This window comes from Pseudonaja textilis, chromosome Z (assembly GCF_049901715.1).
Source record: "Pseudonaja textilis isolate UNSWEBS1 chromosome Z, rPseTex1.2, whole genome shotgun sequence".
Classification (NCBI taxonomy): Eukaryota; Metazoa; Chordata; class Lepidosauria; order Squamata; family Elapidae; genus Pseudonaja; species Pseudonaja textilis.
Window position 1 is genome coordinate 126,215,223 of NC_142008.1, and position 12,313 is coordinate 126,227,535.

At 48.7% G+C, this 12,313-nt stretch overlaps 1 protein-coding gene across 1 annotated transcript in view; it reads left to right on the forward strand.

Annotated features, from left to right (window-relative positions):
* The first annotated feature begins 829 nt into the window (after positions 1-829).
* The window catches only part of IPO4 (importin 4), a 41,195-nt gene continuing 29,711 nt past the window's right edge, over positions 830-12,313 (forward strand). Inside the window, 8 exon segments of the mRNA XM_087915892.1 lie at positions 830-1,119; positions 2,126-2,212; positions 3,235-3,314; positions 5,710-5,751; positions 5,844-5,973; positions 9,350-9,529; positions 10,338-10,403; positions 11,724-11,825. Of these exon segments, the coding sequence (XP_087772018.1) occupies positions 1,051-1,119; positions 2,126-2,212; positions 3,235-3,314; positions 5,710-5,751; positions 5,844-5,973; positions 9,350-9,529; positions 10,338-10,403; positions 11,724-11,825 (756 nt within the window). The 5' untranslated portion in view covers positions 830-1,050.

Genomic DNA, 12,313 nt, shown 5'->3' on the forward strand with positions numbered 1-12,313 from the left:
AGGGGTTGTCTTCATTTCTGCCAGAGGTTAAACTCCGCGGGGTGCAGAAGGCAAACTTTGCGGGATGGTTTGATTGGATTATCGGTTTCGTCCTAATCTTTTCTTTTCTTTTTTTTTGCTTAATGGTTTCTTATATTTGTTTTGTGGCAATCTCCTGTCTGTCTCCTTTGCAATGTATTTTGTGTCTTCTGTCTGTCTGTTTTGCTGATTTGGCATGTCTTGTGTTTGTAAGGGTTTTCTTTTCTTGTTTCCTTAGTTTTCTTAATTATTTGGGCTTTTGTCTAAGGGGCTTCTTTAATACTTTTTATTTGATCCCTTTTCCTATGCAAGTTTGTTCTGTGGCTGGCTTGATGTTCCCTTTGGGCTTTTCCTGCTTGGGTGACACCACTGTCCTTGTGAAGTTCCCTTTCCACATTCCCAGGGTGCGTTGGGTGGTTGCAGTGAGTCTTCATTGGGCTCATCCTCCAGCCCCATAAAAGAGGAAAGACATAGATGTATTTAAGGGAGAATCAAATGCCTCTGAACATGTGCAGAGTATTTTCCAGGATTGGCCTCCCTTCCCAGGGTGGGTTATGGTCGCAGCGACTCCTCATTGGGTTCATCCTGCAAGCCCATATAAGAGGACAGGCACACATATGTGACCCTATCTCAGGGGGAGTTGGGGGGGGAGAGATCAGGTGCCTCTGAACATGCGCAGAACGCTTTCCCTGCCGGGCCATCCTTCCTAGGGTGGCTTGGGCGGTTGCAGTAAGTCCTCCTCACCTGAAAGTGAGGACGCTCTTTCTCTCTCTCTCTCTCTCTCTCTCTTCCGCTTTCCCTTCTATCCCCTTCCCGGAAGGCGCGTCTCGTCTGCTTCACATGTGCTGGGAGTTTGGACGCTGAGCAGCAGCGGCGGCAGCAGCAGCAGTTGCAAGCTGAGCTCCCGCCCGGGAAGTTCTCCGCCTTCCTCCCGCCCGTCCCCGGACTGTGGGCTCCCTCCCTACGCCCCCTTTCCATGCCCTCCGTCGGGGCCTTTCCTCGCTGCCCCTGACTGTCTCCTCTCGCGGCCCCATGGCAGCCCAGCAGCTGGAGCAGATCCTGGCGCTCTTGCTGCAGCCTGACAACGCCGTCATTCAAGAGGTAAAGCGGCAGGCAGGTGGGGAGGGATGGGAGAAGGTGTGTGTGGGGGGGGGGAGAAATGGGGGGATTGGGAGCACGGGCTTGGCCATTGCAAGGCGAAGGGAGAGCATGGCTTTGGGGAGGGGTGTTGGTGGAGGGGATATAGAAGCAGCCCTTGACTTACAACGGTTCATTTAGTGACCAGGTCCCGCCGGCAAATTTGGCAAGGAGGTTTAAAAAACAAATAGGCTAAATGTTGGAAATGCCACCAGATACCTGGGTCGTATTATATCACAGGTGGTGGATGAGTGCAGAGGCAATAAAATAAATAAATACAGAACTACAAATGCGGTGGGGAAGGGGAGAATGCAGCATATCGATTTAAAACAGAAATATCTGTGTTGGGGATTTTGTCTGAAACTTAAAATGCATATTTAATTGTAGCTGTATTAACTGCAGCTAGAATTGGTACTTGCACAAAATTGGAAAAGGGATGAGAATCCCCATGGATTAGGAAAATATGTGGTTAGGAAAATATTAGAATGCGCAGAAATGAACAGATTTAACACTTGCTACAGAAGAGAAAGAACAAACTGAATATTACACGAATATTCTATTCTAGTCAATTCTATTCTTGTCTTAGTCCTACTTCTCTCTACTCCTCTCCACGCTACTCTGACATGATCAAAATTCAGACACTTGGCCATGGACTCATATTTATGAACCCGGAATTTACACGCCTAAGTAAGATGCTCCTGGAGTGAGTTTTGCCCCAGTTTACCACTTGCCTCGTCCCCTTGGTTATGTGAATCCCCACCACACACTGAGTCACTTCTCAAGCATCCCAGTGTAAATCATGTGACCATGGGGATGCCGCAGCGGTCATAAGTGTGAAAAATGGTCATAAGTCGGTTTTTTCAGTGCCCTTGTAACTTTGAATGGTCACTAAATGAACTGTTATAAGTTAAGGACTACCTGTGTTGGGGGCAGCTTTAACCCTTTGCTGCCTGTTCATTTATCCTACCAGGCAACGTCCGAGCTGAAAGAAATACTGAAGCAACCGGCAGCTCTTTCCGATCTCTGCCATGTCATGACACATTCAGAAGATCCTCAGGTAAGTCACAACAAGCTTGGCTAGGCGAGAGGGATCTCAAACTTCAGCTTGGTTTTAAATATAGGTGACTAATCTCATTTGTGTGTGTCGCCCCCAGCTTCCTTTTCGCTGTCAGAGGCCTTCAGGGACTTCTTCTTGCAGCCAGCAAAACTTTCAAGGCCTCTGCAGCTGATAACGATCTGGAGCTTTGTTATCAGCTACAGAGGCCTTCAGGAAAGCCTTGCCATCTGCAGAAGAAATGGGCTGGCGAGATAGGTGTCGGGATGTGGGAGGCCTGGTTATAATTATCCAAAGGTAAGTAGTAGGGCAGATCCATTCCCGCCCCCACACACACACACCCTAGCTTAATTTTTACCCGTCCACTCTGGGGTCTTAATTAGGGCTTATTTGGGGTGCACACGTAAAACAAATGGGCTTACTTTCAGGATAGGTCATGTCAGGTGAGGCTCCATTCAAAACCCAAGAAAGAAAATCTTAGAGAAAAGGACTTTTACTGAAAATTGAAGTGGTGGCATCAGAAGAATAGGCACGGAAATCACAGCTAGAAAGTTATGCCATGTTCCCACCCCACAACAGTTTAAACTGTCCATCCAATCTGAGATGTGTATGATGTCATGTGGGGCCTCTTCCTATTGTGTTTCACACACCAGGTGTGCTAAGACGTTTGGCCTTGGCCTTCAGAGATAAGAGGCTACATCTGCCGCAGTAAGCAAGCATAGACAAAACACCCCAAGTTTACATTACATTAAACCTCCCTTCCGCCCACAAAGCCCAATTATTCTCCCCCACCACTTTCTATATCAGCTGGAAAGACAAGCAGAAAAATGGTTTCTTAGAGGCTGACAACAGGGTAAAGTCGTATTCTCTCTTGTGCTTATTTGAATGCTACTTTTTCTACATTCAGCTTCGCTCAGTGTGGCTTTCTCCTTGCCGAAGCCATCATTTCTAATTCTCAAAAATCTGTTTTGATCCTTTCCTCCACAGCCTTACATTCTCTCTCTTCTCTTCTCCTCCCTTCACAGATCCAGCAATTTGCCTCCGTGTTGCTCAGACGGCGGCTGAGCAAACACTGGAAGAAAATTGGCGCGGCAGATAAAAATATGTAAGTCCAGAAAAGATAAATATATTATTACGAATTAACTAGGTTTCATTGCATAATTAGCCAGAGGTTTGACCTCCTACCCAGTCCTCCCAAAGGACCTGGGAGGTAGAGGTTTGATGGTATCAAAGCTTTAATCCAGGAGATCCACTGGTCCCAATAAAGCTGCCTTTTGCAATTCATTTAAACTACAGTTAGTATAGAATAACAGGGTTGGAAGGGACCTTGGAGGTCTTCTAGTCCAACCCTCTGCTCAGGCAGGAGACCCTCTACCATTTCAATTTTTTTTTTAGTTTCCAGTGTTGGAGAATTCACAACTTCTGGTGGCAAGCTGTTCCACTGGTTAAGTGTCCTCCCTGTTAGGGAGTTTCTCCTTCATTCCAGGTTGCTTCTCTCCTTGATGAGTTTCCATCCGTTCCTTCTTGTCCTGCTTTCAGGGGCTTTGGAAAATAAAACTCCCTCTTCTTTGGGGCTGCCCCTCAAATATTGGAAGACTGCTATCATGCCTCTCTTAGACCGTCTCTTCATTAAAATAGACCTACCCAATTCCAGCAACCGTTCTTCACCGTGTTTTAGCCTCCAGTCCCCTAATCATCTTAGTCCTTGACTTACGACCACAATTGAGCCCAGAATTCATCTTGCCAAGCAAGAAATTTGCGAAGTGAGCATGGCTCCGTTTCGCAGCTTTTTCTCCGCCACCACATTTGTTAAGCGGATCACTGCGGTTGTTCAATTAGTAACTGCGTTATTAAGTGAATCTGGCTTCCCCATGGACTTCGCTGGTCAGAAGGTCCCCAAAGGGGTGGGTGTCACGTGACCCCCCAGGGACCCTGAAACCATCGTCAGTACGAGTCAGTTGTCAAGCATCTGAATGTAAATTTACGTAACCCTGGGGATGCTCGTAAGAGTGAAAAACTATCCTAAGTTCCTTTTCTCCAGTAACTTCGAACGATGCGCCAAATAATGCCGCGTCACTTGTGCGGTGGCCTGGGCTGCGGAGACCTGGTGCCCTGAGATCTCGAGGGCCTGGCTGGGCGCCTGCCTTCCACTGCCTAGGGGTCTGGACAGCTTGCACCGCCCTCCAGGGGTGCTGGACATGGCCTTAGAGGGATGGCAAAGCTCCCCTGAAGGACAGGGGCCTCTTCTTGGTCTCGCCTGCTGGAGACGATAGGTGCCCCACAGCTCTGCCGGTGCCACCACGGGCACCTCCAACATGAGTCCTGTCAAGTTGGCCACACCCAGGGGTGGGATTCAGAAATCCTAGCAGGCGTTTCGCTGCCTGGTTGCTGGGTGGGCGTGGCCACAGTGGGCGTGGCCTACTGAAACTTCCGCAAGGACCATGTTTCATCTTCCCCAGAGTCCGGAGGCTTTACCTCGGGCCTCTGGGAAGGCAAAACAACCTCCCGCAGGCTCTCGACGGCTTCCGGAAGCCCCACAAGGTCAAACACAACCCTGATGCGGCCCTCAATGAAATTGAGTGTGATCCTCTTGGTCTAAGGTCTCGTACTGGACTAGAAGACCTCCGAAGTTCCTTCCCACTCTATTCTGTTTGGTATGCAGTGATTCCCTTAACCACTGCGGCAAGGAAAGTTCGTAAAATGGGGCAAAACTCATTTAACAGCTGTCTCGCTTAGTGAAGGGAATTTTAGGCTCTGTTGTGGTCGTAAGTCGAGGGCAACCTGTAGTGAGAACGAAAGTTTTGAAAGCAGCAAACTTCACACACCAGGTATCATGTTTTTGTACTTTTAGAGGATATGGAATAGGGTTAAAATATTGGAATTAGAGTGGCCCAACTCAGAAAGATCTTCAACAATGTGGCTCCCTTCCCAAGCTAGGAGTGTGTATTTTTATTTCAGAACTAGCTCGATCCCCGTGATTCGCTACAAAACTCTGTGATCGGGCTTCGTTTTGGGGGAGGAAAATAAGGGGGAGGGGAATTCTGCCTATGCCTACCAGCATCCATCAGTATTCATCTGGCTAGCGTTCTGTCAGTGTGTGAGAGAATCGAGGGATGTTTGGAAACTGAAACAGTATTTGCTGTGTGAGCAAGAAGGAGACAGCAAGGAGCCTGGGTGTGGCTTAGCTCAACTGTTCTGTACTAAAGCTGCCTGGTGCTCTGAAACTGAAACTCCTCTGCTTGTGTTTTGCATTTGGAAGAGATTTTTTCAGTTGGGGAGGGGGAGTCGAACTCCTAGCGTGTTAATAATAATAAATGCCCTGATGTCCATTTCGAAAAATCCTTTCTTAGTGAACCCCTAGAAGCCAAGAGGAAGATACGGGCCAAATTTCAAGTTGGTGGGCTTGACCATTGTGGAGATTTTGTGCTGATGCGTAAGGGGTCTTTTGCTTTTGTACAGATAGAAGATTAAAATCTCCCCCCAAATCTCGTCTCTTTCAGGATCAAGTACCTGGTGCTAAGCAGCTTCCAACAGCAGACAGAGTGAGTACCCCTGTTTGAGGAGGCCCTGAGGGGGTTGGGGCTCCCCACCTCTCTCCCTGCCTCTCCTCCCCAAAGATAACCGTCTTTTCCAGCCATAAAGTCTCCCTGAGCTTAGCGCAGCTGGCTGCCGTCATCCTGAAGAATGAGACCTTGAAGAAATGGCCCCAGGTGCTTCAGACCATTCAGCGCGGGGCCCATTCCCGAGACCCCCACAAGTGCCAGGTGGGTCAGGACGGGGCAAGCGGGGCAGCCAAGGGAGGGAAGCGTCTCAAGGTCTCCTTTGAATCCCCTCCCCCATCGGTCCCACACCTATTTACCTACCTCTCTGTATATCTATTATTATCCAGCTATCTGTCGATTGATCGATCTCCCTACATACCCACCTACCCAGCTATCATCTGTCTGTCTATGGTATATATACACTGCTCAAAAATATAAAGGGAACACTTAAACAACACAGTGTAACTCCGAGTCAATCACACTTCTGTGAAATCAAACTGTCCACTTAGGTAGCCACGCGGATTGACAATCAATTTCACCTGCTGTTGTGCAAATGGAATAGACAACAGGTGGAAAGCATAGGCAGGTAGCAAGACATCCCCCAATAAAGGAGCGGTTCTGCAGGTGGTGACCACAGACCACTTCTCAGGTCCTATGCTTTCTTGGCTGATGGTTTGGTCACTTTTGAATGCTGGCGGTGCTTTCACTCTAGTGGTAGCATGAGACGGAGTCTACAACCCACACAAGTGGCTCAGGTAGTGCAGCTCATCCAGGATGGCACATCAATGCGAGCTGTGGCAAGAAGGTGTGCTGTGTTTATCAGCGTAGTGTCCAGAGCATGGAGGCGCTACCAGGAGACAGGCCAGTACATCAGGAGACGTGGAGGAGGCCGTAGGAGGGCAACAACCCAGCATCAGCACCGCTACCTCCACCTTTGTGCAAGGAGGGACAGGAGGAGCACTGCCAGAGCCCTGCAAAATGACCTCCAGAGGGCCACAAATGTGCATTTGGTTGCTCAAACGGTCAGAAACAGACTCCATGAGTGTAATACGAGGGCTTGATGTCCACAGGTGGGGGTTGTGCTTACAGCCCAACACCGTGCAGGACGTTTGGCATTTGCCAGAGATTGGTGCCCTGTACTCTTCACAGATGAAAGCAGGTTCACACTGAGCACATATGACAGACGTGACAGGGTCTGGAGACACCGTGGAGAACGTTCTGCTGCCTGCAACATCCTCCAGCATGACCGGTTTGGTAGTGGGTCAGTAATGGTGTGGGGTGGCATTTCTTTAGGGGGCCACACAGCTCTCCATGTGCTCACCAGAGGTAGCCTGACTGCCATTAGGTACCGAGATGAGATCCTTAGACCCCTTGTGAGACCATATGCTGGTGCGGTTGGCCCTGGGTTCCTCCTAATGCAAGACAATGCTAGACCTCATGTGGCTGGAGTGTGTCAGCAGTTCCTGTAAGATGAAGGCATTGATGCTATGGACTGGCCCGCCCGTTCCCCAGACCTGAATCCAATTGAGCACATCTGGGACATGATGTATCGCTCCATCCACCAATGCCACGTTGTACCACAGACTGTCCAGGAGGTGGGGGATGCTTTAGTCCAGGTGTGGGAGGAGATCCCTCAGGAGACCGTCCGCCACCTCATCAGAGCATCCCCAGGTTAGGTCATACAGGCACGTGGAGGCCACGCACACTACTGAGCTTCATTTTGACTTGTTTTAAGGACATTACATCAAAGTTGGATCCGCCTGTAGTGGTTTTTTCCACTTTAATTTTGAGTGTAACTCCAAATCCAGACCTCCATGGGTTGCTAAATTTGATTTCCTTTGATAATTTTTGTGTGATTTTGTTGTCAGCACATTCAACTATGTAATGAACTAAGTATTTAATAAGAATATTTCATTCATTCAGTTCTAGGATGTCTTATTTTTGTGTTCCCTTTATTTTTTTGAGCAGTGTATCTCTCTCTCTCCCTCTTTCCCTCTCTCCACCTACCTACCTACCTACCTACCTCTGTCTGTATATCATCTGTCTGTCTACATACCCACCCACCCAGCTATCATCTATCTATGGTATATCTCTTCCTCTTCCCCCCCACCTACCTACCTCTGTATATCGTCTGTCTGTCTGTCTGTCTGTCTACATACCTGCATACAAACCTACCCAGCTATTATCTATCTATCTGTGGTATATATCCCCCCTCTCTCTCCCTACCTCCTCTCTGTATATCATCTGTCTGTCTGTCTGTCTACATAACCACCCAGCTATCATCTATCTATGGTATATCTCTTCCTCTTCCCCCCACCTACCTACCTCTGTATATCGTCTGTCTGTCTGTCTATCTACATACCTACATACAAACCTACCCAGCTATCATCTATCTATGGTATATATCTCTCTTTCCCTACCTACCTACCTCTGTCTGTATATTATTTGTCTTTCTACATACCTACATACCCACCTATCCAGCTATCATCTATCTATCTATGGTATATCTATCTCATTCCCTCTCTCTACCTACCTCTGTCTGTATATCATCTATCTATCTAACTATCTATGTCTGTCTGTCTGTCTACATAACCACCCAGCTATCATCTATCTATGGTATATCTCTTCCTCTTCCCCCCACCTACCTACCTCTGTATATTGTCTGTCTGTCTGTCTATCTACATACCTACATACAAACCTACCCAGCTATCATCTATCTATGGTATATATCTCTCTTTCCCTACCTACCTACCTCTGTCTGTATATTATTTGTCTTTCTACATACCTACATACCCACCTATCCAGCTATCATCTATCTATCTATGGTATATCTATCTCATTCCCTCTCTCTACCTACCTCTATCTAACTATCTATGTCTGTCTGTCTGTCTACATAACCACCCAGCTATCATCTATCTATGGTATATCTCTTCCTCTTCCCCCCCCACCTACCTACCTCTGTATATTGTCTGTCTGTCTGTCTATCTACATACCTACATACAAACCTACCCAGCTATCATCTATCTATGGTATATATCTCTCTTTCCCTACCTACCTCTGTCTGTATATCATTTGTCTGTCTACATACCTACATACCCACCTACCCAGCTATCATCTATCTATGGTGTGTGTGTGTGTGTGTCTGTGTGTGTGTGTATATATATCTATATCTATCTATCTATCTATCTATCTATCTATCTATCTATCTATCTCTATCTATCTTTCCCCCTCTCTCTCTCCCTTCCTACCTCTGTATATCATCTGTATATCTATCATATCCCAGCTTTAATTATTTTTACAAGGAGCTCAAGGCAGCAAACATACCTAACAATACTCCGTCCTCCTTATTTTCCCCCACAACAACAACAACAACCCTGTGAGGTGGTTGGGCTAAGAAAGAGGGATTGGCTCAAAGTCCCCCCCCCACCCCAAAGCTGGCTTTGGCAGAACTAGAACTCATCGCCTCCTGGTGATTGGCCCAAAGTCACCCAGCTGGCCTTCTGGTCTAAGGCGGGACTAGAACTCCCTATTTCCCGGCGTCTAACCGGGTGCTCTGACCGTTAGACCAACCCTTCCCTCAACCCCTTTTGGTTTGCAGATGGCGTTGCTACTTCTCCAATCCACCCTGGATCTGGACCCAGACCAATTCTGTCCCTACTACAAAGACATTCTGCGCCTCTTCCATCAGTTACTCAACAACCGAAGTCAGCCGGCTGTCCTCTACTATTCCCTCCGGAGCTTACGTGCCATGATTGGCGGGTTTAGCTCCAACGAAGTGGTGGGTAGACCCTCCTCCTCCTCCTCCTCCTCCTCTTTCGTCCCACCTCTCCGTTTTTAACTCTTCCTGTTATTGAGGCCGAAGCCTTCGGAGGATCTTGTCGGTCGAACGTAGTTCAAAGGGTCAGGGGAACTCTCCGCCACCAGATCCTGGTTAACCTGTGGCCCTCTCAACGCTCCTGAGCCTCCCCCCAACCCGCCTTCCCAGCTGTATTGGCAGTGGCTGCTGATCCAGAGAACTTCTCAATCTTCCCCTCTGGATTACACAGTGATCTTTGTTTGGGAAAATAATCTCTTTTTTAAAAAAAAAAACTGGGTCTCTGGTGGATCAGATTTCGGTGGATCAGTTGTATGCTTTAATTTTAGCGGTATGGTGGCCTGGCGGTGGAGCTCCTGCCTCACAATTGGGAGGCTGTGAATTGGATCCTAGACAGAGGCAGATATTTCTCTCTTTGGTCGCGATGAGAATATATCTGCGGAATATAACTACGCATTGGCGACAGGAAGGGCATCCAGCCAGTAAACACTCAGTGCCATTCAATTGCCCAGACTCTACCCCTATAAGTTGTTAAAAGACGATGACGCGCCATATGCTTTAATTGTATCCATGGGTAAAATGAGGAGGTTCAGATCAAACACCCTTTGAATCCTGGTTAACTCTCGAGGGTTTAATGGCCTGGCTGGGGAATTCTGGGAGATGAAGTCCAGCCATCTTAAAATGGCTGAGGTTCAGAATCGGATTTAATGTTTTAAGTGTAATTACCATTGTTTTCTCCCTTTGGATTCTTCTCTCCTCCTTTATCTTCCAGACTCTGATGTCTTCTCTGATGCCCAAAGTGATAGCAGCCATCCGGGAACTCATTCACGTGAATGAGGTACTATTTTGTATGCGCACTTATGTAAAATGCTTGCTTTTAGCTGCCTACGGTCTGAGGAATTCTGGGAGTTGAAGTCCATCGTAAAATGGCTGAGGTTGAGAAACGTTTGATATTCAGGGAAACTTCCTCCTGGCTTCCCATTAATGGGGTATACAGGTAGTCCTCAACTTATGACCACAATTGATCCCAAAATTCCCCTTGCTCTAAGTCGTGCAGTTTAGTGAGCTTTGCTCCATTTTACGACCTTCCTTGCCATGGTTGCTAAGTGAATAACTGCAATTAATAAGTTAGCAACACGGTTGTGAAGTGAACCTGGCTTTTTCCCCCTTTGACTTTCCTTGTCAGAAGGTCGCAGAAAGGATCCCGGGACAATACAACTGTCATAAATACGAGTCAGTTGCCAGGGACCTCCGAATTTTGATCACATGGCCGTTGGGATTGCCACAACGGTCGTAACTGTGAAAAACATCCCTTCGTTCATCGCCAATCTCACTTTGTCACTAAGTGAATTGTTGTACAGTGAGGACTACCTGGTGTGGGATTTCTCTCTTCTGCCCAAACCCCTCTTTCCCACCTTAATTCCTGTCCGGCTAAAAGGATTTCTTCATTACCGGAAGTGACAAAACGGGCCTGTTTTTTGGCCTCCAGAGGCTGCAGAAGCCTCCCTCAAGCCTCTGGAAGGCTGAAAAAAGCCTCAAATGGGCTGAAAATCAGCCAGGAGGTACGCACATGTAAGTTTGCCTGGGGCTCGAGTGCCCGCACAAATGGCTCTGTGTGTCACCTGTGGCACGCGTGCCGTAGGTTTGCTATCACGGTCGCAGGACGTAACCCTTCCTACCAATCCTCCTGAGCTGGTTCTGGGTCCCCAGGACCAGCCTGCCTCTCTGAAGCCACCCAGGGGTCGGAATGCCAGTTCTGAGGAATGGGTCAACCTGGTTGAGGGATTCTAGCCACGGATGGGGGGATAGACCTGGCCTCCAGCCTGTCCCATCCCACCCATCCTGAAAGGTTAGGGGGCTCTGGTTGACCCCGCTGGGTTTAGGGTCCTAGGGAATCGTTGCCCCGTCCAGAGGGCAACAGTTTGGAAAGGGCTGCTGGCCTCTTCTGCATTCATCTAATCCAGGAGTGAAAAACAATAGGCCCATGAGCTGGCTCAGGAATTCTGGGAATTGAAGTCCACAAGCCCTGAAAGGGCCTATCGTTCCCCAACTCTGATCTCATCCTCCAAATGCAATGTGCTATTCCCCCCCCTCCCACTTTCTCTTTTCTAACTCCTCCCACCACCACCCCACCCCACCACCCAAAAATACCTTTCAGGTCCAGGCAAGCGAAGCGATGGATGTTTTTGACGAACTCCTGGAGACTGAAGTTGCCATCGTGGTCCAGCATCTCTCCGAAGTCGTGAATTTCTGCCTGGAGGTGACTGACATGGATGGGCTGGCCACACCCCACTCCTGCTACCTGCGCCAGTCCACTGGTGTCGCCTATACTGGCCACGCCTCTTTTCTTACACTTACTCCGCTCCCATGGCACACACCCCTGTTGGCCACGCCTCTTTTCTTACACTTACTCCACTCCCATGGCGCCCCTCTGCTGGCCACGCCTCTTCCCTGACACTCCACTCCCATGGCGCCCCCTGCTGGCAATGCCTCTTCCCTGACACTCCACTCCCGTGGTGCCCCCTGCTGGCCACACCTCTTCCCTGACACTTACTCTACTCCCATGGCGCCCCCTGCTGGCCATGCCTCTTTCCTGACACACACTCCACTCCCATGGCGCCCCCTGCTGGCCACACCTCTTCCCTGACACTCACTCCACTCCCATGGCGCCCCCTGCTGGCCATGCCTCTTTCCTTAAACTTACTCCACTCCCATGGCACACACCCCTGTTGGCCATGCCTCTTCTCT